Genomic DNA, 24,728 nt, shown 5'->3' with positions numbered 1-24,728 from the left:
AAAAAAAAAAACCAAAAGCAGAACTCAATGAAACTGAAAATAGAAAAATACATAAACAAAAAACTGGTTCTTCAAAAAACAAAAAAATCCATAAACCTGTAGAAAGACTGACAAAAAGAAAAAACACAAATCATTATTATCAAGAATGAAATGAAGAGGATCACTATAAATCAGGCAGTCATTAAAAAGATAATGAGGAAATACTGTAACTTTCGGCTTATACACTTGACAACTTAGAAGAAATAATCTGATTCTTGAAAACCACAAACTACTAAAACTCAACCAAGATGAAATAATCTGAATATCCTATAACCATTAAAGAATTAAATTCATAATTTAAAATGTCCTGATAAAAGAAATCTCCAGACCCAGATGCCCTGGCTTCTTTGAGGTTCTTCCATGTTGTTTTATGTATCAATCATTCATTATTTTTTATCGCTGAGTAGTGCTGCATTGTATAGAATATAACACAGTTTGTTTATACCATTCACCTGTTGATGGACATTTGCTGGTTCCAGTTTTGGGCTATTATGTAAAGCTGCTATGAGCATTCATTCACAAGTCTTTATGTGGACATAAGCTTTTATTTCTCTTGGGCAAATACCTAGGACTGGGATGGCTAAATCATATGATAAGTGTATATTTAAATTTTTAAGGAACTGCTAAAAGTCTTTTTCAAGTTAATTGTACCTTTTGACATTCCAGCCAGCAGTTTATGTGTACAAAGTGTATAATTACATTTATGTAAAACTGTAAAATGCAAACTAATCCATAATAATGCAAGCACATCATTGGTTGCCTGGAATGGGGTGGGTGAGGGGAAATGATTACAAAAGGGCAAAGGGAAACTTCTGGGGCTGATACATGTGTTTACTCTCTTGATTGTGGTTATGCTTCACAAGTGTAGCCATATGGCAAACCTCACCAAATTGTACACTTTAAGTATGTGCAGTTTATTATACATCAATTATACCTCAGTAAAGGTGTCAGAAATAACAGGATATTTATATTTAAATCTACCTTTGAATTGATTGTGACTGAGGTCTCATGTGGCTTACTGGTGAATCCAGTAGTTGAGCAGACTAAAGCCATCACTTCTGCTAACTCTTTTACCAACTCACTGCTGTCACCTTACACAACCCCAACTGTGTTTCAGCTTTGGACTAATGAACACAACATTTTCTTCCTACTTAAAAAGTCCACTCGGGATAATGATTAAGAAATACATTGATGCCAAATAATAAATACTTTCAAAAAAGTGAAATGTGAACATTTGACTTTCACAGCTCTTGACTGTCTTTGACGAACCTTGACATAAAGCTGCCTTTTCCATTTTGGGCTGCTGACAAAAAAGCCTAAGAAAGAAAGAGGGTGTGTACAGAAAATTACATGCCGTAGAAAAATACCATACACAGGCCAGGAGCAGTGGCACTTTGGGAGGCCAGGGCGGGCAGATCATTTGAGATTAGGAGTTTGAGACCAGCCTGGCCAACATGGTGAAACTCTGTCTCTACTAAAAAAACAAAACTTAGCCAGGCATGGTGGTGCACACCTGTAGTCCCAGCTACTTGGGAGGTTGAGGCAGGAGGATCGCTTGAACCCAGGAGGCAGAGATTGCAGTGAGCTGAGATAGCGCCACTGTACTCTAGCCTGGGCGACAGAGTAAGACTCCATCTCCAAAAAAAGAAAGAAAAAAATGCCATACGGATGAATATTTAAAGATTTTAATTTATATATACCTCTTCTACCATTCATTGGCTGTAGTATTTGAACAGACATCAGCAGGCACAACGCTAGGCAGGCACTGGAGATTCAGTGATGAATAAAACAAAACTGACCTGGAACCTGGCCTCCTGAAGCTTCTCTTCATCTGTCTAAATTCCTTTCTTTCAAGGCCCAGTGCAAGTGACACCTTCATCAGGAAGGGCTTCCACATGATTCTATCTGCAAATCTCCCTTTTCTGAACTATTATGCTTATAGTCTGTACCAGGCCACATGACATATGTTATTTTGTGGCATTCTAGAATTCTTATAATTGGTGTGTTGTATTCAATAAATAATGTCGTTATTCCAATTTTCATCACTGGTCATGCAAGAGTCCTCTCTTTATTATATTTTATCCCCATAGTGCACCCCCAGTTTCCTCCCCATCCTCAGTAACCATCACCATACCTAAATATCTATCTAATTAGGTTGTATGTTTTCTTGCAAAATGAGCACTATCTTCTGTGAACATATATTTGTGTATGTGAACAGTACTGTGTTAGCGTTGCTTCTTTATTTCTTCACTCATTACTATGCTTCTAGTACATATCCATGTTGTTATGTATGCATTTATTCCATTGCTTCTACCCGCTATACCTCATGGTGTACCTCTACCACATGTTGTCTTCCCCCTTTTCCAAGGACAGCCACTTGGGTGGCTTCCAACTTGCCCAACGACTATTCTACAGTTATTTTATGTATGTTACTTTGGCTCCAGCTCAATTGTGAACTGCTTGTAGATAAGGACCATGTTTTTCTTTACCTGTTATTCCTGCTGATTTCCTATTAGTGCCTGTGCATGTTTTTTGCTGTAAGGTGTTAAACGTTAAAGCAAAATTAATAATAGTAGAAGTAAGGAGTTGCCAGTGGAATCTTCCTGAGCTGAATCTAATCATGGCTTTACCCCTTACTAGCTTTGTGACCTTGACCTTGGAAAAGTAAAACCTTGTTGCTCTTTCTTCATCTATCAAGATAGATAATACCATCTATTTTAGTGGGCTGTTATGAGGAATGAGTTAATTAACTAACACTAAGCACTCCAGTACAGAAGACATACAACAGGTGTTTAATAAATAATAGGTACAATGAATCCTACCTACTGCTTCAAATTACAGCCATCTGTACCTGTCAACTTTTCTAAGAGTATAAGCATCTTGGAGGTAAGGTCATTTCAAATACTTCTTTACATCTGCTCATTACCCAGCATTCTGCTTTGTGTGAAATATTCTATACATTTATGTTGCTATGGTTTGGATGTTTTTGTCCCCTCCAAAATTCATGTTGAAACTTAATCCCCAATGCAACAGTATTAAAAGATGTGGCCTTTAAGAGGTGACTGAGTAATGAATGGGATTAAATGCTCTTTTGAAAGCATTTTGCCCCTCTTTCCCTTCTGTCCCTTCCACCATGTGAGGACACACATTCCTCCACTGTGGAAGATGCAGCAATGAGGTGCCATCTTGGAAGCAGAGATCGGCCTTTACCAGACACTAATTCTGCTGGTGCATTGGTCTTGGAATTCCCAGCCTCAAGAGCCAGGAGAAACAGATTTCTATTGTTTATAAATTACCAAATCTGTGGTATTTTGTTATAGCAGCACAAATGGACTAAGACAAATCTGTTAACTTAGATTTTAAGCATATGTGCTAAAGTATTTTAAAAGGTTATTTTATCCAAGAATATAGTATGAGTTAATACCTTTTTTGCAAGATTCACGGCAATCTTTTATTATTTATTTTTTATTTCATTCCATGTTGGAAGCAAAGTCATATCTATGAAAAAGTAAAATCACAAATTAGTCTGATTATTCAGAAGCATAAAAAGATTGCTGTTTTCATGTTTTCCATTTCTCCCTCTAGTGGCTTGAAAAGTACAGGTGCTCTTTTCAGTCATGTTTTGTCTTAAAGATTTTAAAATAAGAAGAGTCTGCATCCTGTAAAAGAGGGACAGAAACATGAATCAGTACCTACTCCTATTTACCCCAGTTTTTAACATTTAAGTCCTTCTGTTTTGAGGAGCTGTATCATTATGGTTCACTATTAAGAATCTTTACCAAACTTCAGAAACTGCTTAAATTAGAATTTAAAAATCATAGCCAAAATTCTAGATGCATACAAAAATACTTCTAATGAGTTTAGCATCATCTTTGGTTTAGAGGAGGTATAAATAGCATTGGACCACAATGCTAAATTCTCTATAATGACTTTTCTGGATCAGCATATCATACCTACACTGACTTGCCCTAATAAATAAAAACAATAAGTCAGATTATGTAGAAGTGAGATATATGGGAGATAACTCTTTAAAATTATTTGTGGCTGGGCAGGCACTGTGGCTCATGCCTGTAATCCCAGCACTTTGGGAGGCTGAGGTGGGCAGATCACCTGAGGTCAGGAGTTAGAGACCAGGCTGGCGAAACCCCATCTCTACTAAAAATACAAAAATTAGCTGGGCATGGTGGTGTGCACCTGTAATTCCAGCTACTCGGAAGGCTGAGGCAGGAGAATTGCTTGAACCCGGGAGGCGGAGGTTGCAGTGAGCTGAGACTGAGCCATTGCACTCCAGCCTGGCCAACAAGAGGGAAACTCTGTCTCAAAAAAAAAAAAAAAGAAAAAGAAAAAAAATTATTTGTGAACTTTTTGTATATTGCTTAAGGAATAAAACAAGGCAACCTGATAATCCCCAAGATGTGATGTTTCTTTTGGGAAGATATGCATTTACCACTTTCAAAACTTTGCACTAAGAAAGACAAAATAATAATAATGATAATACAAAATTCAGTGTAGCCACTGTTCTTGATCCCTAAAAATAATAAAAATTCATAAAAACAAAGTTCCAGACATATAGACTAAAGAAGCAAATTAGTTAACAAGTTAACTAGTTAACTTGTTAACAAGTACTATTAGCTTGAAATAAGCTATGCTAGCATTTTCTTAACTTAGATGCTTATCAATAAGAAAATTTATATACATATATATATAATATAAAATAATAGGAGAGAGGAAGAGTACAGACTATAAAGAATGAGGTATTATATCCTAAAAATTGCTTTGAGAAATGACAGAATGCCCAGCTTATCATAATAAAGAGCAACAAAGTAGTAAGACTATATAATAAGCAATATTTCGAAGATGGTGATAGGAAGAAAAAGGCTGTCATTTTTTTAGAAAAACCTAGGTGTAAAAAAAATGCGAGATTTGCTAAATGATGTTTATATTTTACAGTTAGATATTCTCTAAACAAAACAAAATACCCTTCGTATGGACATTTCTGGAAGTACTACTACAGTGGGACTGAAATTCTCTAGTCCCTTGTCCCTCTTTCCCCTCTGAAAAAAATCACTTCTGTAATATATTCTTTCTCTGCCCTATTATTTAAATTGAGAATGTGAACCAGTACAGACATTATGGAAAATATGGAAATTCCTCAAAAAATTGAAAATAGAATTACCATTTGATTCAGCAATTTCACTTATGGGTATAAATCTAAAGGAAGTGAAATCAGTACTTTGAAGTAATATCTACACTCCCATGTTCATTTTAGCACTACTCATAATAGCCAAGATATGGAAACAACTTAAGTGTCCATTAGTGAATGAATGGATAAAGAAAATGTGGTGTGTGTATATATATATATGGAATATTATTCCACAATGGAATATTTTTCAGCCATAAAATGATGGAACTCCTGGCATTTGTAAAAACATGGATAATTAATGGACATTAATGCTAAGTGATATAAGCAAGATACAGAAAAACAAGTACTATGTGATTTCACTTATGTGGAATCTAAAAAGTCATACTCAAAAGCAGAGTAGAATGATGGTTGCCAGAGCCAGAAGATGGAGGAAATGGGGAGATCTTGGTCAAAAGGTACACATTTTGGCCAGGCACAGTGGCTCACACCTATGATCCCAACACTTTGGGAGGCCAAGGCAGGTGGATCGCCTGAGCCCAGGAGTTTGAGACTAGCCTGGGCAATGTGGCAAAAACCCGTCTCTACAAAAACTACAAAACCTAGCCAGGCATGGTGGTGTGCGCCTATAGTCTCAGCTACTCAGGAGGCTGGGGTGGGAGGATTGCTTGAGCCTGGGAGGTGGAGATTGCAGTGAGCCATGATCACGCCACTGCAGACTCCAGCCTGGGTGACAGGGCGAGACCCTGTCTCAAAGAAAAAAAAATGGTAGCTATTTTCAGTTATAAGATAAATAACTTATGTTATTATAACTTACAAATTCTAAGGATCTAATATACAGCATGGTGACTATAGTTAATAATATTGTATAGCATATTTGAAATTTGCTAAGAAAGTAGATTTTTAGTGTTCTCACCACACACAAAAAAAGGTAACTGGGTGATAGGTGTGTTAATTAGCTTGATTGTGGTAATCATTTTACAGTGTATATTAGATCATCACAATGTATACCTTAAATATATATAATTTTTATGTGTCAATTATAAAGAAAATCTCTGATCATTAAGGAAGCTGAATATCCTGCTATATCTAACTCAAGCTGAGAAGGGGGAAAAAAGCACAATAGCTAACACTTAGAACACTCCAAGTTGTGTTTTAAGTCCTTTTCATATATTAAATTCATGTAATTCCCATAACAATCCTGTGACTGGACACTATTATCATCATTAATCTCCATCTTATATTAATAGATGGGGAGACTGAGTGATAGAGAAGTAACTTGCTTTAAGGGCATGGGGCAGAGCTGGAATTTGAACCCAGGTAGCCTAGCACCAGGCTGCATGCTCTTTGCCAGGAGGCTGTGCTTCCTCTGTAGTAAGGTGGCCTGTCCCTTTCAACTCTTTCCATCACTGGGCACAAAGCTACTGCATCAGCTGTCCTCCATATTTAAAACTCAGGTATAATCTTTGATGAAGCTCTACCTTTAGAGCTTCTACCCACACTACCAAGTCCCAACAATACCAAAACACTCATAAGGGATCTGACCCAAAGCAAACTGTTCCACATTACTACTTGGTAGAAAACGAAAAGCTCCTTTGTGATTTTTCACACTCTGGACATTTTAGTGTGTCATGACCCAGTCTGATAATCTTTTATGTCTCTTAAGCATTTTGTTGTGTTTGTAACTTTTTACCCCCTAATTCATTTTCACTGTTCTGCAAAGAGTTGGAATAAATTAAATGTCTAACAATTAGTGGATTGCTTAAATATTTGCAGGTATGTATAGTATGATCTTGTTTTATAATTCTTTTTTTATCTATCAATCCCTATTGATTAATTTCTAAAAGAAGGTGGTAACAAAGTATATCAAAGGCTAACAATAAAAACCATCCTCAGCAATAATCTTTTGCTGCATAATCATCTATAATTTTTGGTTTACTTCATTACATTTCCTATACTGTCTATAAATTAAATTCTTTTGAGGGTCACAATTTCTCAGAAATGGTTAATAGTATTCCCTGACTAATTGCTATAAAGAATGAGTGCTGAAAGAATGATAATCAGCATATTTCCTTAGACAGGGGAATAGGCACATCTTAGATGTGCTGAGTACTTCAGGAATGAGGTAAAAGTGCATGTATCTGTTTTAACAACACAGTAAGTGCTTTGACAAGAAAGCATAGGGGCTGAGGTGCACTTGGTCCTGGGGAGAAGTGGGAGGGAAGGCCAGGTACCATTCCAAGGAGGTGACATGGGAGTTGAGACTGGTAGGATGGGTAGGAGTTGGTGGGGAAACATAGTAGGGAAAGAGCATTTTGACACACACACACTGGTCAAACAATATGTATAGAAGAAAAAAATGGCAATCTTTGATTTCATTTTACCTTGTAAAAAACTTCTTTCTCCAAGACTGTAATAATTTATAGTAAACCAAAAGATATGCATGGGGATAAAATATTTTTCATTTATTTTTCTTTATATCATGAGATTGGTGGAGGGTTAGAAAGGATTTTTGTTTTTGAAATAGAGTCTCGCTCTATCACCTGGGCTGGAGTGCAGTGGCACCATCCTGGCTCACTGCAACCTCCACCTCCTGGGTTCAAGCAATTCTCATGCCTCAGCCTCCCAAATAGCTGGGATTACAGGCATGCACCACCACGCCTGGCTACTTTTTGTATTTTTAGTAGAGACGGGGTTTCACTATGTTGGCCAGGTTGCTCTTGAACTCCTGGCCTCAAGTGATCTGCCTTGGCCTCCCAAAGTGCTGGGATTACAGACATGAGCCACTGCACCCAGCCAGAAAGTTTCTTAAACACTAGAAAATTCTGTACTTTCCTGCAAGATTGATACATATTATTAAGAAACTTAGAAATTGGTCTTACCACACCACTCTTAAAGTTCTCAATCCTTTTCTTCCCCATCTTGCTGGTTATCCACCAGGCCCAGGTTGGCATGTATTGCCACAAATATGTTACTAACAAGAAAGGTTGTTCTGAGATCCAAACTTCTTTCAAATCATTGGCCATGCTGATTAACATCAGCCGCACACAACGACTGGTTGTCATCTTGTGGGACTGGTCTCCATTATTGCCTATGGTCTAAGAAAAGTTAAAAATTAAGTGAATTTATCCAAGCGACTTCACAGAACTTTAAGCTAGAAAGGACTCAAATGCCGTCTAGTTGAGTGGTTCCTTTAGTGGAGCTTCATGCCCCTTAGTAGTCTCCATAGCTACTAATGGGAGTTTATAAACTATTTGTAATATTTCAAAAAGCCTAACAGAAACCATATGCTTACTAGATAATATAGTGCAGGCTAACTAAAAGATGAAGATTCTTTGCTTTTAATTAGAATTGCATCACCCTAATGTGCTTAATGACAATTATCACTTTTGTAATAAAAATCAAAATATTAAGACAATGCATTTAGCAAATGAAATTCCATAAACAATTTTCATAATGGCAGGAGTTGTTTTGTGAATAATTCACATAAAAGCACTTCTAAGACAAAAACTCTGATATACAGTGATACAACACCAATATATAATGCCAATATATAACTAGCAAACATTCAAATTATTCCCAACTAGAAATTTTTACCTTTGTGACTTCTCCAGCTAGGGAATTCTCCACAATATTTGATTGCACAGGTCCTGGGCAAATGTTAGAAACTATTATACCTGGGTATGTGGCAAGTTCTGTTCGAAGGCCATTAAAAAAACCCTAACAGGCAAAAAAAAAGGAGGAAAGAAGGCAAATAAATACAGACACATATCTCACGATTTATCAAAATATGTTCCAAAATGTGTGAGTAAAGGACAGGTAGGGTAATCAGGCAAGCTTATTAGGCACTTTTTTTATTATTATATTTTAAGTTCTAGGGTACATGTGCACAACATGCAGGTTTGTTACATATGTATACATGTGCCACATTGGTGTGCTGCACCCATTAACTCGTCATTTACATTAGGTATATCTCTTAATGCTATCCGTCCCCACTCCCCCCACCCCATGACAGGCCCCAGTGTGTGATGTTCCCCTTCCTGTGTCCAAGTGTTCTCATGGTTCAATTCCCACCTATGAGTCAGAACATGTGGTGTTTGGTTTTTTGTCCTTGGGATAGTTTGCTTAGAATGATGGTTTCCAGCTTCATCCATGTCCGTACAAAGAACATGAACTCATCATTTTTTATGGCTGCATAGTATCCCATGGTGTATATGTGCCATGTTTTCTTAATCCAGTCTATCATTGATGGACATTTGGGTTGGTTCCAAGTCTTTGCTATTGTGAATAGTGTATTAGGCACTTTTAACCATAGACTGGAAGCAATCTAGAACAGACATTCTCAGCTCTCTCCAGGTATAAATGGCTCACCCCCTTTGATAGTGAGGGGTCTTCCCATCAATGATTTTTATGGTAGGCATGGACTGGATAGGTAAAAAGAACTATCCCTGAAGATTCTGATATACCCTCTTCGTACCAGTCCTCCTCTCCCCACTCCAAAAGGGGTGTATGTCCTCCACTGAGAATCACTGAGGTCGGGTTTCTATTTATTCCCCCAAAGTAGTCTAAAGTGCAAATGTTTGGGGCAAAGGTGAGGAAGATGGGATTAGTACTTCACAGACAGTATCAGAAAGAATGAATTCAACTTTTTCCATTTATATTACTATTTTAACAGAATTAATTCATTTTAGCAAACATTTATCTTTTTGGGTAATAAGAAGGTGCGTGGCTAATTAAAAATGTAATATGATTGCCTACTGAATGACTTGTGTAAAACAGACTAGACCTTCTAGACTTAAAGATACTGACCATTTCTAAACCAATGGGGAGTAAACAGAAATCTACTGCCTCTCATCTCTTCCTAAATTAGGAAATGTTCCAAGACTACCTTGTTATAAGGCTGGGTCATCTATTGAAAAGCCTAAACAGCTAACCCACAGTACATCTGTATATGATCCAAAAATGTTAAGCAGTTATCAGCTCTGAAATTCTGACCCCAACAAACAGAGGGGCTATGAGGGTTTATGATCAGAGACTAATAACAGTGCCAGACTCAGAGATGAACCCCCCCCCCAAAAAAAAAAGCTTGGTAATTGAATGGAAAACTCCCATAACTTTAACCTTCTGCCTCTCTGTAGCAAAAGAGGAGAGAGGGCACCAAGCAAGCCAATATATCAAACACTAAAACCTCTCCTTGTTTGAAATCACATCCAGTATTGTGTGTAAACTTTTCAATGATAAACAAGTTAATTGTGTAGCTTACTGAGAATCTGAGAAGGAAATGTGCTCTTCAAAAAGAGCTTCCTGGTAACTACAGTCTCAACCTGCCACATTTTATCACAGGATCAAATCCAGTAATAAAATAATGAGTCTTGGAGGGCAGGCCAGACAGCTCATCTGTGTTTACTGAAAGCATCCAGCATATCTTATGAGACACATGGTGCCAAACAGATGGGTGGCCGCCCTCCCTCATCTGCCTGCCTGAGGCTTGCCCAACTGCTCCACAGGAAGTGACTGATGCCTGTTACTAAATATGAGGAAATCATCAGTATAGCATTCTGCTTCATCACTGTCTGCAATTGTCTGCACTTTGCAGCAGAAAAAAGATGTCCTAAAGAACCAAAGCTTCAAATTTTCATGAAACCATGATGACCATGTAGCTATTGCATCTCATTATTCCAACAGTGAAACATTCTACTTAAACTGACTTCAACAGCATTAAATATAAATTTTGTGTCTTCCTTAATCATTCTTTTCCTATTGGCCTTATGATTTCTTTATATCCAGTCTTAATCCACCATTAAAAATTCATCCATTTCTAATATTTATACATCATAAGTTATGCAATCCAAATCAAGCTTCTCTCCTTGCCTCTGCCTTGACTAGATTTTCTTCTTCCAATGAAACCAGAGTGAATACAGTCAAGATTTTTCCCAGTAAGGATATGAGACCAGGACTAATCATCCTGTGGGAAGTACCTATTTCTGACATGCGTATATAATTAGACCAGGCAAAATAAACACCAACTACAAGGGGCAAGGAAAAGAAGTCACAGAAATGGGGAGGAAAAAGTACATCCTGAAGTGTATGTAGAAGAAAGGAGAAGTGGACCCCCAATTTTCCATGAAGATGTGGTAGGAATAAGGATAAGGTGAAGAGTAACATGTTAACTAGATGATACACTTTTTGAGGGCAGAGACCACATCTTATTATTTTTATATCCCCAGGGTCTGTTGTAGTGCATGGCACAATGCAGTGTTTGATACATATTTATTTGTTCAACAAGTTAGAGGCATGTGTGGATCAAGTCTTTTTTAGCATCTACTGGGGGTGTCCTCTACCGAAAGTCTCTTTGGGTCTCTCTGTCTCCCCACACCACTTCCCAGTTCCAAGGACCTCACATGGTGATGGCCATATCCCCCATATACACATTTAAGTCAGTTCTATCAGAGTTGAGTTTAAGCAGCCTTACCCGGAGAGCATGCTTGCTAGCACAGTATCCAATGGAAAGAGGTACAGATACGATACCCAGGATGCTATTCACAGTAACAATCTTTCCTTGCTTCCTCTCCATCATGTGAGGCAGAACACATTTTGTCAAGGACACCGTCCCTAAGTAGTTAAGCTCTATTAGCTTTCTGTAGACATCCAAGCTGGTATCCATGCACAAAGAACGCTGGGACATTCCACCATTGTTGACCAGAATGTCGATCTAGTTAAATAAAATCAGAAAAGGGGTGTTTGCGGGATGTCCTTTGGATAGATTGATGGAATTCCTATGGATGGTTATATTGTTAACTTGAAGAATCAATGGAACAATGGTATATTTCCAGAAGTCAGCAATTAAAAAGATAAAATAAAACCCTGAATTTACCTGTGGAATTAAATTCCCGTTTTTGGTGACTTTTTATGAAAGTTAATAATTGTCATTAAAATAAATAAAAGCAGCCAGCCAGGCACAGTAGCCTGTAATCCCTGCACTTTGGGAGGCCAAGGAGGGTGGATCATGAGGTCAGGAGTTCAAGACCAGCCTGACCAACATGGTGAAACCCCATCTCTACTAATACAAAAATTAGCTGGGAGTGATGGTGCATGCCTGTAATCCCAGCTACTCAGGAGGCTGAGGCAGGAGAATCGCTTAAATCTGGGAGGCGGAGATTGCAGTGAGCCAATATCACACCACTGCACTCCAGCCTGGGTGACAGAGCAAGACTTCGTCTCAAAATAAATAAATAAATAAATAAATAAATAAATAAATAAATAAATAAATAAATAAAAGCAATGAATTTTTAGCTTCTTTTGTTCTACATGGAGGAATTCGTACTTGTTAAGACATGAAAAGTACTAATTCCATAACGCCAAAGACTCAGAGATTAAGGGGCCCAACTCATGGGCCCAGTCTCACTGCATGGACCCCACTTGCCTAAAGCCCTTTGTATGACAGCACCACGGATGGGAATCTCTTCTGCAGTTACTTCAAAGCAAGACTGTATCAATATAAGATGCTACTTACTCTACCAAACTCCTGGAGAACAGCTTTGGTAGCCGCTTCATGGGAACCAGTGTCGGTCAGGTCAAGGGGCAAAACAAGTACATCTTTTTCTTTTAAATTGCCATTCTCTAAATAAAGACAAAAATTTGTGTGGAAGTCATGCCCTAGTTCAGTCAAGCTCCTTGCTACTCCCACTAACGCCCACCCTGCAACAGGAGTTGGCAACAAACTCATTTCTGGGTGGCCCTGTGAAAATTCCTCTCGGTGGTCAGGAAGAGGACTAGTGGTTATATCAGACAAAAAGCTGGCTGGCCTCACAGGAAGTCGAATGGCAACTTGAATATGCAGTCTAACTTTACAACTTGATTTCTGGTAGAAATCAAGATTATACTATAAACTAGAAAAGAGGAAATATTTTAGAGCAATTTCTTTAGAAGTACAGAGGTACCTTTGTTTTGTGATAGGCTCACAAAGATGAGTTGCTCTTCTACACAAAAAACAGCTACTTGGGCTTAAAATCAGTAAGAAGCTCAGAGTCCTACAGTCAAATGACATATAGAAGCTTCTCTCCAGAGGCTAAGGATTCCTGGAGGTAAACAGGGAAAAGGACACATGCCTGAAATTCCCAACCAAGAAACATGCTGCTGCCTTGTGATTGGCTTTCTGTTCATCAAAAGAACAACTGAAACTAATTTTCCTGGACTCGAACCTTGAAATACAAGTAACATCAGTAAGAAAAACAAGCAAGTATAGAAAATAGAAGAAGTAAAAAGACTTCATGGGCAAAAGAGTTAAGTGTGAAACATCAACTGTATCAAATGAAAAAGTGAGCACTACAGATCTGCAAGATAAAAGGAAACAGCCTTGTGCCAGGTAAGAAATGCTGACCTGGTTCATCTACTCCACCAGTACAGGACTTGCAAGTCACAGCAGCAGAGGAACAACTATCAAAAGAAGTGGCCCAGTGCAAAAACACAAGAGGCCTTTGAAAGCAGTATCATGAAAGAGGCCTGTCGCCCTGCTGAGCACTACTGTGGCAAGTAACTCTCATTTCTTGGTGGTTAGCTCAATCAGCAAAGTTAAAGATTTAAAAGAATGACAGGTAGAGAGATGGCCCAAAAAATGCTCTGTTGGAAAATTCAAAATTATCTCAGTTTAGGTACTATTAATAAATGTTTCATGAAAAATAGTAACTTTATACTTGAGGTTGCTTTCAATGTGAACATAATGGCTGGGTGCGGTGGCTCACACCTGTAATCCCAGCATTTTGGGAAGCCGAGGCAGGCAGATCACCTGAGGTCAGGAGGTCGAGACCAGCATGGCCAACATGGTGAAACCCCGTCTCCATTAAAAATACAAAAATTAGCTGGGTGTGGTGGTGCATATCTGTGGTCCCAGCTACTCAGGAGGCTGAGGTACAAGAATCGCTTGAACCTGTGAGGCAGAAGTTGCAATGAGCCAAGATCACACCATTGTACTCCAGCCTGGGCAACAAAGTGAGACTCCATCTCAAAAAGAAAAAAGTAAACATAACTACACCAAAACTCAAACAAAAATATTAACACTGTTGCCCTTTATGTGAATATGAAAGTATTACCTCAAGTTGTATTTTTTAAACCTAATTCCATTCCTATTCTTTTATCCTATATAATAAGTCTTATCCCATATGATTTTAATATCTGATACTTTAATAAAGTGAGTAAGGACTCTTCCTAATTTCTATGATCAGATACATGTATGTCATGGATAAGAACCCAACTGTTTTTTCTCTAAGACAAAAATCTAAGTCAGTTGGTCACTAAAAATCCACTGGCATTTTATATAGTTGTTGGTCACTCCCTAATGCCAAGAGTCGGTGCAAAAAAAGCATAGAAAGGTGGCAGAAAAGAAGAAAAAGGCGAGGGCAGCCAATTAAGACAAAAAGGAGAGGATCTGAGACAAAGCACGTAGAGCATTTGGAGCCAGGGGGGAAATCTCATTCCTCTCTAAAAGTCCCAAAACTGTATTTGAGTTTGGATTGATTTATTTCTAGGAAGCACTGCTGCTATTTCAGATCTGCTTACCCAGGCATCTTCTTTTCACCCTTTCCAGCTCATGCACTCTTCTGGCTGACAGTACAAGAGAAACTCCTAGTTTAGACAACTGGTAAGCCAGCTCCTCACCAATTCCACTCGAGGCTCCAGTCACCCACACCACCATATCAGTCAGCTCCCATTCTATGGAAGGAATGGCAATGGAAGGAAGAAAATAAGCAATGAATTACACTCATAAATCCAAGATTAGAAAAAAAAAAAGAAAAGAAAGCCTTAAACAATACCACTAAATACGAAGGCATGATGTATACAGCTTAAAATTTGAAATATTCTAAGAAAGCATCTCCTTCTTAACTAAAAAAAAAAAAAGCACTAATACAAATCATACTAGTAACAGTTATCAACATAGTATTTGTATATTACAGAACCTTCATGACTTTTCCAGACTTTACTTCAAGGTAAGCCTTATAACCTCATGGTTTCACTCTGAGGCTCTATTTATGACAAACAGATAAGATAAATACAATAGATAAGATAAACAGGCTAAGTAAATAGAAAAATCACTGTCTAGACTCACTTTCCTTAGCCATTAAATGAGGCATTCAGATTAGATGATGGCTGAAGGTCACATCCAGTTTTTAATTCTATTATTCTAATATTTTGCAATGGAGGTTGATGAAGAATCTAAATATACCAAGTTCTGTGCTGTTGATGGAAACATCCTAGATTTTTAAACTAGTATTTTCCCCATTTGCCAATCATGCCTGATGCCTATCAGCTCAAGGTCATTTTGTAAAAATGCTCCCCAGATGCCTGAGCTTTCATCTTAGGAGAATATAGTAATTCACCCAAGAACAAATGCATATTACAGAGAGATGAAATATTGTGCTCTGCTTCTCCAATTATGCTCCTCTTAAAGACTAAAAATGTTACAGTACTAAAGCAATGACAAATGGTTTATTCTTTTCTCCAATGAAAAACTTATTAGCACTGCAGGAGATGATATTCACTGTCTCTCTGAACCCATAAAGTCACTGTTATGCAAAGTTCCTGTGTGCCTTATTTACTAAAATATATGTTATTTATCAAAAATATCAAACAAGGTATCACTTAACATCCCATTTCCGATTTTAGATCAGAAAAGTTAAAATCAGGAAATGATTGTACTGTTTTAAACAGCTCTAAATCCTAACTGTGCTGTTAACAGTACCATCCCTGGAGACTGCCAGGGTTCAAACGCCAGCTCCATCACACACAGCACTGAAATGCTCCCAGGTGAGAACTTGGTGCCTTAATTTTCCACAACTGGAAATGTGATGAATAAGAACACATCCTTCACAGGATTGTTGAGAAATGAGTTAAAACATGGAAAGCACTCAGGGCAGTATCTAGTACATACTCAGTGTTTAATAAAGGTCAATTATAATTATTGCTCAAGTTTTTTAATAGATGGACTTTACTACAGCAAAACATAGAACAGTCACTTAATAACGTATGTCTCCTAACTTCTCCAGCCAGGAAAACAGTTACCAATTCTAATGGCTTAACGTTTTTACATTACTTCCTATGTACTTAACACATTGTCTACTAAAAGCCTCACCAGAACTGTATGAAAAGGTATTATGATCTCAGTTTTACAGAAAAGGTAACTGAGGTTTACAGAGATTAATTTGTCTCACTAGACCATAGATTCCATTAAGGGTAGGACCCTGTCTACCTTGTTCATTGCTGTGGCCTCACTGCTTAGCAAGGACTGGAATATTGAAAAGGCCCCGTAAATAACTACTGAATAAACAAACACCCAAGAACCCTGGCAGAGCTGGGATATAAGCCCAGGTATATCTAGCTCCAAAGCCCACACTGTCCACTATTTCATGATATACACATTTACATATGATCAATATTTTAAAACCCAACTGTTTCTCAGACATTCAAGAAAATACCACTTGTCCTTAGGAAAAAGGTTTCATGTAAATATCTCAACCAAAGCCAGGTACGGTGGCTCACATCTGTAATCCCAGCACTTTGGGAGGCTAAGGCGGGCAGATGACTTGAGGCCAGGAGTTCGAGACCAGCCTGGCCAACATGATGGAACCTGTTCTCTACGAAAAATACAAAAATTAGCCAGGTGTTGTGGCGCATCCTTGCAACCCCAACTACTCAGGAGGCTGAGGTGCGAGAATCACTTGAACCTAGGAGGCAGAGGTTGCAGTGAGCCAAGATTGCTCCACTGCACTCCAGCATGGGTGACATAGTGAGACTCTGTCGCAAAGAAAAAAAAAATCTCAACTAAGGATGGAAACATCCCAAATACTATGTCTGGGCTACAATGCTTTCCTGTCATATAATGTACTTTTGTGAAAAGGCACAATTGGGCCACCTTCCTATAGGACTTTATCAAGAACAACATAACATCTATCCAGATAATCATTTATTCATTCGTTGACTACTTGTTGTTCCCAAGTTCTGCAATCATCAGACTCCAGAGTGAATATCATTTGTTTTAGAAACACAGGATTTACTAACTAGCGTTGAGCTAACAAAGACCTCTTGATATTTACACAAATAAGCACATGTTTAAAGCTGATGGTGTAAACTTTTAATACAATCACAATTCTGGCCTCTTCCTCCCACCCTGAAGAAACTTTTTTATTTAGCGCCGTTTGTTTCCCGATTCCACAGAATCTGGTATACATAATGGCTTCCCTTTAAGAGCCCCTGAAAGTAGATTCTTAGAGTTGAAAGGAAAGTGATAGTTCAACCCCCACTCCAGTTTGAGAATTCTCTTCTCAAGCCCTTGACCCATCTCTAATTCCCTTACAGGATAAGGAAGCTAATTATCTCTGAAGCTTCAGCTCCTTTTTTGGGAAAGTCTAATCATTCCAGGGATCTTTTTTATACTGATGTGATAAGCTTTTAAATGCTATCAACCAGTAGCAGTGGGCAGTAACCCTGCCTTGTGGTTTGACAAAGAAGAAGTCAAACTTCTGGTGTCAGTGGGTCCAAGTGTCCAGCCTGAGGCATCCTCCTCATCTCTTCCTCTCCCAGCACCTCAAACATTCATCAAGGTTTTTGTATCCAAGGCCCAAAAGTTTGTTACCCAAGATGACAAATATTCACATGGATGCAGTTGATGCTGAAAATCATTTGGAATTGGAGGGAAACACACAGCTTATTAATCAAGTGTTGGAACTCCAACATATACTTGAAGATCTCCCTGTCGGAGATACAGTTACAGAAGAAAATCTCAAGCTAAAATCAGAAAACCAAGTTCTTGGATAATACACAGAAAATTTCATGTCAGCTTCTAGTGTTTTTCAAACAACTGACACAAAAAGCAAAAGAAAATACAGAATTGAAGCCCTTCTGTTTTATGGAATTGCTGCTGACCTTTCTTTATATGCTGGACAGATTTCAAAAGTGATAGTACCTTTGTTTGTGGTTTCATTAAATATTTACGAAGCTAATGTCAGATGTAGGCAAAATTCATAGCATAACAGGAGACTTCCATAAGTTTGTGTATTATGTTAGTCTATGAGAATGTGCAAATGTATTGGAAACTTAATTTAGAATAGCACATATTTATGAAACTTAAGATGAATGTTTTAGAAAATTTGCTCTGATTTGTGGGTTTAGCCCTGTCTTTTATTATAGGCTTAGTAAGATATACAAGAAACTAACCATCATGCTGTGAAAAAGTGACCCCAATCAGGTACTGACTGCACAGCTTCATGTACCCTATCCATCTTCTTGGGCCCCTTCTCCACTGGCTTCTTCCTTCCTATCTCCCCTCCCCCAGGGAAAAACTGGTTTCACATTTGTAAAAGCAATTTTAATACTTAATCATCTCTGAGAGTAACCTGAACTTCAATTGTTGAAACTTAACCAAATGAAGACATTTTCTCAGCTAGGGCTTCTCATTTGTGATATTTAATACTAAGATAGAATTGCTGGTTTCTCTTTAATCAATTGAAAACAAAAAGAGGCTATAAAAATGAAGATTTTTCATTGAAACTGAATTGTCAATCTGGGAAGATAATTTTTTGTTGTCAAAAACTTCCTTTTGGCCAGGTGCAGTGGCTCACGCCTGTAATCCCAGCACTTTGGGAGGCTGAGGCAGGAGGATCACCTGAGATCAGCAGTTCAAGACCAGCCTGGCCAACATGGCGAAACCCTGTCTCTACTAAAAATACAAAAATTAGCTGGGTGTGGTGGTGGGTGCCTGTAATCCCAGCTACTTGGGAGGCTGAGGCAGGGAGAATTGCTTGAACCTCTAGGACGTGGGGTTTGCAGTGAGCCTGCACTCCAGCCTGGGCAACAAAGTGAGACTCTATCTCAAAAAAAAAACCGAGGCGGGCGGATCACGAGGTCAGGAGATCGAGACCACGGTGAAACCCCGTCTCTACTAAAAATACAAAAAAATTAGCCGGGCGTGGTGGCAGGCGCCTGTAGTCCCAGCTACTCGGAGAGGCTGAGGCAGGAGAATGGCATGAACCTGGGAGGCAGAGCTTGCAGTGAGCCGAGATTGCACCACTGCACTCCAGCCTGGGCGACAGAGCGAGACCTCGTCTCAAAAAAAAAAAAAAACAAGAAAAAAAAAAAAACAACTTTTTTTTTTTTTTTACAAAATTACCTACTTGGTATCTGAAAAGATATAAATTATGGTCGTGTGTGTTTAAAATAGAAAAGCTTAAGGGAAAATAGGGTGGGAAAGTACTTGGTAAAATACTAGTAACCAACTCCAAATATTTTCACTCCAGATTTGTGTTATCTCTGGGACAGAGTAGATCTTTTGGGAAATATATAAGAGTAGATTAAGCTCGACTAACCTGTTTTTTGGCGGGGGGAGACGGGGGAGGGGACAAGGCCTGGCTCTGTCACCCAAGCTGGAGTGCAGTGGCACGATCTTGGCTCCCTGCAACCTCCACAGCTCAGGCTCAAGCCAACCTCCCACCTCAGCCTCCCAAGTAGCTGGGACTACAGGCATGCACCATCATGCCCGGCTAATTTTTGTGTGTGTATTTTTTTGTAGATACGAGGTTTTGCCATGTTGCCCAGGCTGGTCTCGAACTTGTGAGCTCTAGCGATTTGCCCACCTCAGCCTCCCAAAGTGCTGGGATTACAGGCGTGAGCTACCGCGTCTGGCCAACTTTGACTAATCTTATGTACCACATCTGGAAGAGAACAGTTACAAAGAGTTTGGTCTCAAGGTATATTTCTACTCAGCAGATTAACTTTTGCAAAATTCCTTAAGAATGTATTAGTATCAGAATTGTGAAAAATGGGAGAGTTTCAGATGTACGCTTATTGATAATCTTGCTCAGTTTTATCCTCCTTGTTCTCCCAGAATTTTCTGTAAACTCAACTACTCCATTTACAGAGTTTTAGTCACCTTTAACAATTTTTATAAATTCAGTTTGTAGACTCCATTTGTTAAGGGAATCAATATCAGAAGTAATACTAAAATGTTATAATAGGAAAAGGGATCCACTAATATAGCTTATGGTTATTAGAGCTGGGCTACTTTTAATCATGGAATAATCTTATGTATAGGTGTAAGAATGACTCACTATATGAATACATACTAATCATATTACAAACATTTTGCATCCCTTTTGTGACCTAGACAGACACTTAAATTGTGTTGCAATTCTGCTTTCTTGTTTTACAAAAAGGTGTTTCAGGAAGAAAAGAAATCAAACCTGTCTTCCAAATGACAATTCCTCACAGCTGTTAGGGAAGACAGCCATTATGTCTTCCCTAAGTCCTTTCATCCCTTACCTTCTCTAAGGCTAAATAAACCTATCCAATTTCTGCCACCTTCCCTCACATGACATGGTATCAGGTTTCCTCACTCTTCTGCTCACACCCACCTGCACCAATTCTAGTTGGTTAATGTTCCTGTTTATTAAAGGGAGCTGGCTAGGGCAGGGCACAGGATTCAGTAGGGTCTGGACAGCGCAGAGCAGGATGAGATGACAAAAATCACTTCCCTTGTCCCCCAGAAGGTAGGGTCTATGAGGGCCTGGACTGTGGCTGATTCAGTCACTGCAGTGTCCGCAGTGCCCAGCACAGAGGCCGGCACATACAAGCAGCTAAGTCAGGAGACATCTGTTGTTTGCAGTTGCTTCAGACACTGAAGTCTACAAATGCAACCCAAGGTTGCCTAATCTTTTCTGGCAGCCACTTCGCAGTTGACTCCTATTGAGGTTACTGTTAACAAAAACCTGAGTTTTGCTCACATGCGCTGCTGTTGAAATTTTTCCTCCTCTAGACTTGTGCCATGGGTTTTTCTGGACCATTTTAATGTCTAAAATTAGTCACCCTTAAATTTCACCATGTGTGGCTGGGCTTGGTGGTTCACATCTGTTATCCTAGCACTTTGAGAGGCCAAGACGGAAGAATCACTTGAGGCCAGGAGTTCAAGACCAGCCTGGAACATAGTGAGAGCCTGTTTCTACAAAAAGTTTAAAAATATCCAGGTGTGGTGGTTTGCACCTGTAGTCCTAGCTACTGGGGAGGCTGAGGTGGGAGGATTGCCTGAGCCCAGGAGTTCGAGGCTGCAGTGAGCTATGATCATGCCACTGCACTCCAGGCTGGGTGACAAAGCAAGACCTTGTCTCTCTATTAAAAAAAAAAAAAATCACCATGTGAGATATATGCTTGGAAATGCACAGAATTTCTCTAGACGGATACAGAGGAGGCAGGAAATGGTGGCTGCCTCGAGAGAAGCATACTAGGTAGCTAGGGCACAAGGGTCAGAGAAAGCTCTTTACTTTTTACTATATATCTTTTTGTATTTTTACTTTTGTATTATGTGAGTGTGCTATTTTTTTAAGTGACAAAAAATAATAAACCTACAGAGAAGTCAAGAAGGATTTTTTTTTCTTTTTTCATCTTGATAGAGTCTGCCCATCTCTCCAGTCTGATCTGTTTTGGGAATCTGAGTCTATTTCAATTTTCCTTTAATCTTTTCTTCTTTCTCACTCCCTACCTCCACCAGGAGTCTTTTTAGACTTTTTTTTTTTCCCTAAAACTCTCCTGTGAAATGTTAATTCCACAGATATACTGTATATCATTTATGTACCGTACATATATCTGTGCTTTATACATAAAAGGAGTTCTATAAAGTTTACTCCTGCCAGGCGCGGTGGCTAATGCCTGTAATCCCAACACTTTGGGAGGCGGAGTGGGGTGGATCACCTGAGGTCAGGGGTTTGAGACTAGCCTGGCCAACATGGTGAAACCCCAGCTCTACTAAAAATACAAAACTTAGCTGTGTGTGGTGGCGCGCACCTGTAATCCAGCTACTAGGGAGGCTGAAGCAGGAGAATCACTTGAACCCAGGAGACAGAGGTTGCAGTGAGCCAAGATCACACCACTGCACTCCAGCCTGGCCAACAGAGTGAGACTCTGTCTCAAAAAAAAAAAAGAAAGAAAGAAAGAAAGCTTACTCCTTAGTTAATAAGCATATGACTAAATTTTAAAATTAAGTTAAATGTTAAATTAAAATTTAAAAGTTATTAACTTCTAACTTTATAACTGTATTTGCTGAAAAACATTTTTATGGTTTTTGAGACAGTGTCTCACTATGCTGCCCAGGCTGGTCTTGAACCCCTGGGCTCAAATGACCCTCCTACCTTAGCCTCCAGAGTAGTTGGGATTGCAGGTACATGCCACCACGCCAGATTTTTGCTGAATAACTTTTATGTAACTTACTTAAATAGCAATTTATCAAACTACATGTGCAAATTTGCAAATTATATAACTACATAATGGTAACAATGTAATTAAATTTAAAATCCTTCAAACTGTTCTTTTCCGACAAAAGACAACTGAAAATATTAAATGAATTTCTTAAAATTTTCAATGATCTTAACTTTTAACTTTTCCTTAATATGAGAAAATAACTTTTTTTTTTTTTTTTTTGAGACAGTCTCGCTGTTGCCCAGGCTGGAGTGCAGTGGCGAGATCTCGGCTCACTGCAGGCTCCGTCCCCCGGGGTTCACACCATTCTCCTGCCTCAGCCTCCCGAGTAGCTGGGACTACAGGCGCCCGCCACCTCGCCCGGCTAATTTTTTGTATTTTTAGTAGAGACGGGGTTTCACCGTGTTAGCCAGGATGGTCTCGATCTCCTGACCTCGTGATCCGCCCGCCTCGGCCTCCCAAAGTGCTAGGATTACAGGTGTCAGCCACGGCGCCCGGCCTGAGAAAATAACTTTTAACTTAGTAGCTTAGAGATACTCATTTAGATGTTGTCAATAATTTTCCTTTTTAGCACTTGACATAATTTGATGGGTTGAATATTTTTTGTAGGGTTAAATAATAAAATATAATCTATTTTCGTTTAATTCTCCAAGTCCAATTGAACACAAAAGCACTAAGGATCAAACACAAACAACGTCTGCAAGGCAGCCAATGGCAGCCAATAGGCACACATATTCCCCCGCTGAGGTGGAACAATCGATCAAGAGAAAGCCCTTGGTTAATGAAGTTGTGCAGTATTTGGGATTCCTGCTTTAAAAGGAGAAAGCCCAATCACTTGCCACTGTTTTGTAGCACTGCTGTCGCGTCTATGTTGTGTATTTTTCATGAACTCAATGTCAGTGCTGCACATGCTATACCCAAGAAAACCCAACCAGAAAAATGAAATACTAAGGAATAACATTTTCTCGGGTAGGGTTAAGCTTTGGAGGGGCACAAACCACTGTATTACCAGATTTTTTCTTTTTTTGGTCCACAAGAACCAATTCTCACCTTGGGATCAATATCACCCCCCTCAACGACCAACTCATAACGCCCCCCCCAACATAGTCTATCTTTCGAGCTACTATCTCTTCCAAGCAAACTTTGTAACATGCTTTGAGTGTTTTTATACCAGAAACTTGGTCCAGGGAAATCCCATTTCCCCAAGTCCTTAAGGATTCAAAGCCTAGCTTTCGGTAGGTCATTTAATTTCTCTGAACATCAGTTTCCCTATCTGGAAAATAAGATTAATAATGCCTACCTTGTAAGAGTTGTTGTAAAAGTGAAAGGTTATGTGTGTAAAGCGCTGACCCAACATATAGCAAACATATACGATGTCAAATATTAAGCAAGACACAGATGAAGTGAGATAGGCAGTATGCCAATAATCTCGCTCCAGCAAACTGCCATTTTCAGTTCTTTCCAGTGTTTGACTAGAATGAGTAAGTAGGTGAAGGACTTCGGATTATCTCAGATTTCATTTCGAAACTGCAGGAGTGAGAAGGGGAGGATAGACAATTTCAGGTAGTAGAACGACCGGGCTTCCGGTACTTACAAAGGAGGTTCCCTTACAAACGCAAGGGGACGCTCACTGTTTCTCAAAGTATCGTCCTCTGAGACAACACCAGAATCCCTGGAGTCCTGCGTAAGATGTCAGAGTCCTCAGGAGCCCCGCCGACTCCAGTGCTCTGTTACAGTTTGGCACTCCCTGGAGAGGTTTCCTAGCCTGAATGGCAAGTCCATGCCATCTTCCGAGCAGGACAGAAGACAAAGGGGCTTTTTAGCCCTCGCCTCTTCCTCCCCAACCCGCGGCCCCTGCGTAAGGGGCGGCCAGGCCTTCGGGAAGCTCCACGCAACCCACAAAGGACCTGGGATCACTGCGGAACCCCCGGAGACCCGGACACGCCTCGGCAGCTCCGAGCCGGGCCTCCCACTCGGGAGAGGCTTTGGCCGGTCCTCACCTGGGCGTCGTCCCTGCCACTCGGCCCATAGTAGCGTCAGGTCGCCGTCAGCCCTCAGGAAGCGCAGCAGCTGCACCACGAGCAGGAGCAGCGCGCACAGCACCAGCAGCCAGAGCAGCAGCTCCCAGTTCATGGCGGCCGCGCACGCCCAGCTCCGGGGGAAGAAGACAGCCCGCACCAGAGTCGCGTCGCTGCCCTGCGGGATCGCAGCCTCACCCCTTTGGCCAGCCCAGAGCAGCACTGCCCCGGCTCCGCCCAGGGAGCAGGCCGGGAGGAGGAGCCGCTCGGGCGCGCGGGGCTCAGCACTCGCGGCCCCA

The 24,728-nt window shown here is 39.7% G+C and overlaps 1 protein-coding gene and 1 pseudogene across 1 annotated transcript; one reads left to right on the top strand and one right to left on the bottom strand.

The window, feature by feature from the left end:
• Positions 1-3,464: 3,464 nt before the first annotated feature.
• Positions 3,465-24,728, bottom strand: DHRS7 (dehydrogenase/reductase 7). The gene is made up of 7 exons (XM_032135116.2): positions 24,412-24,728; positions 14,735-14,887; positions 12,693-12,799; positions 11,652-11,891; positions 8,777-8,899; positions 8,062-8,277; positions 3,465-3,698 (listed from the first exon to the last, which is right to left on the bottom strand). Exons 1-7 carry the CDS (start codon positions 24,542-24,544, stop codon positions 3,651-3,653), a joined length of 1,020 nt encoding a protein of 339 aa, XP_031991007.1. The 5' UTR covers positions 24,545-24,728; the 3' UTR covers positions 3,465-3,650.
• LOC131381572 (short coiled-coil protein-like) lies at positions 15,137-18,196 on the top strand (annotated as a pseudogene).

Source organism: Hylobates moloch, unplaced genomic scaffold (genome assembly GCF_009828535.3).
Source record: "Hylobates moloch isolate HMO894 unplaced genomic scaffold, HMol_V3 SCAFFOLD_16, whole genome shotgun sequence".
In the NCBI taxonomy this organism is placed as follows: Eukaryota; Metazoa; Chordata; class Mammalia; order Primates; family Hylobatidae; genus Hylobates; species Hylobates moloch.
The sequence above is the reverse complement of the archived record's forward strand: the minus strand, read 5'-3'. Positions and strand labels throughout refer to the sequence as shown.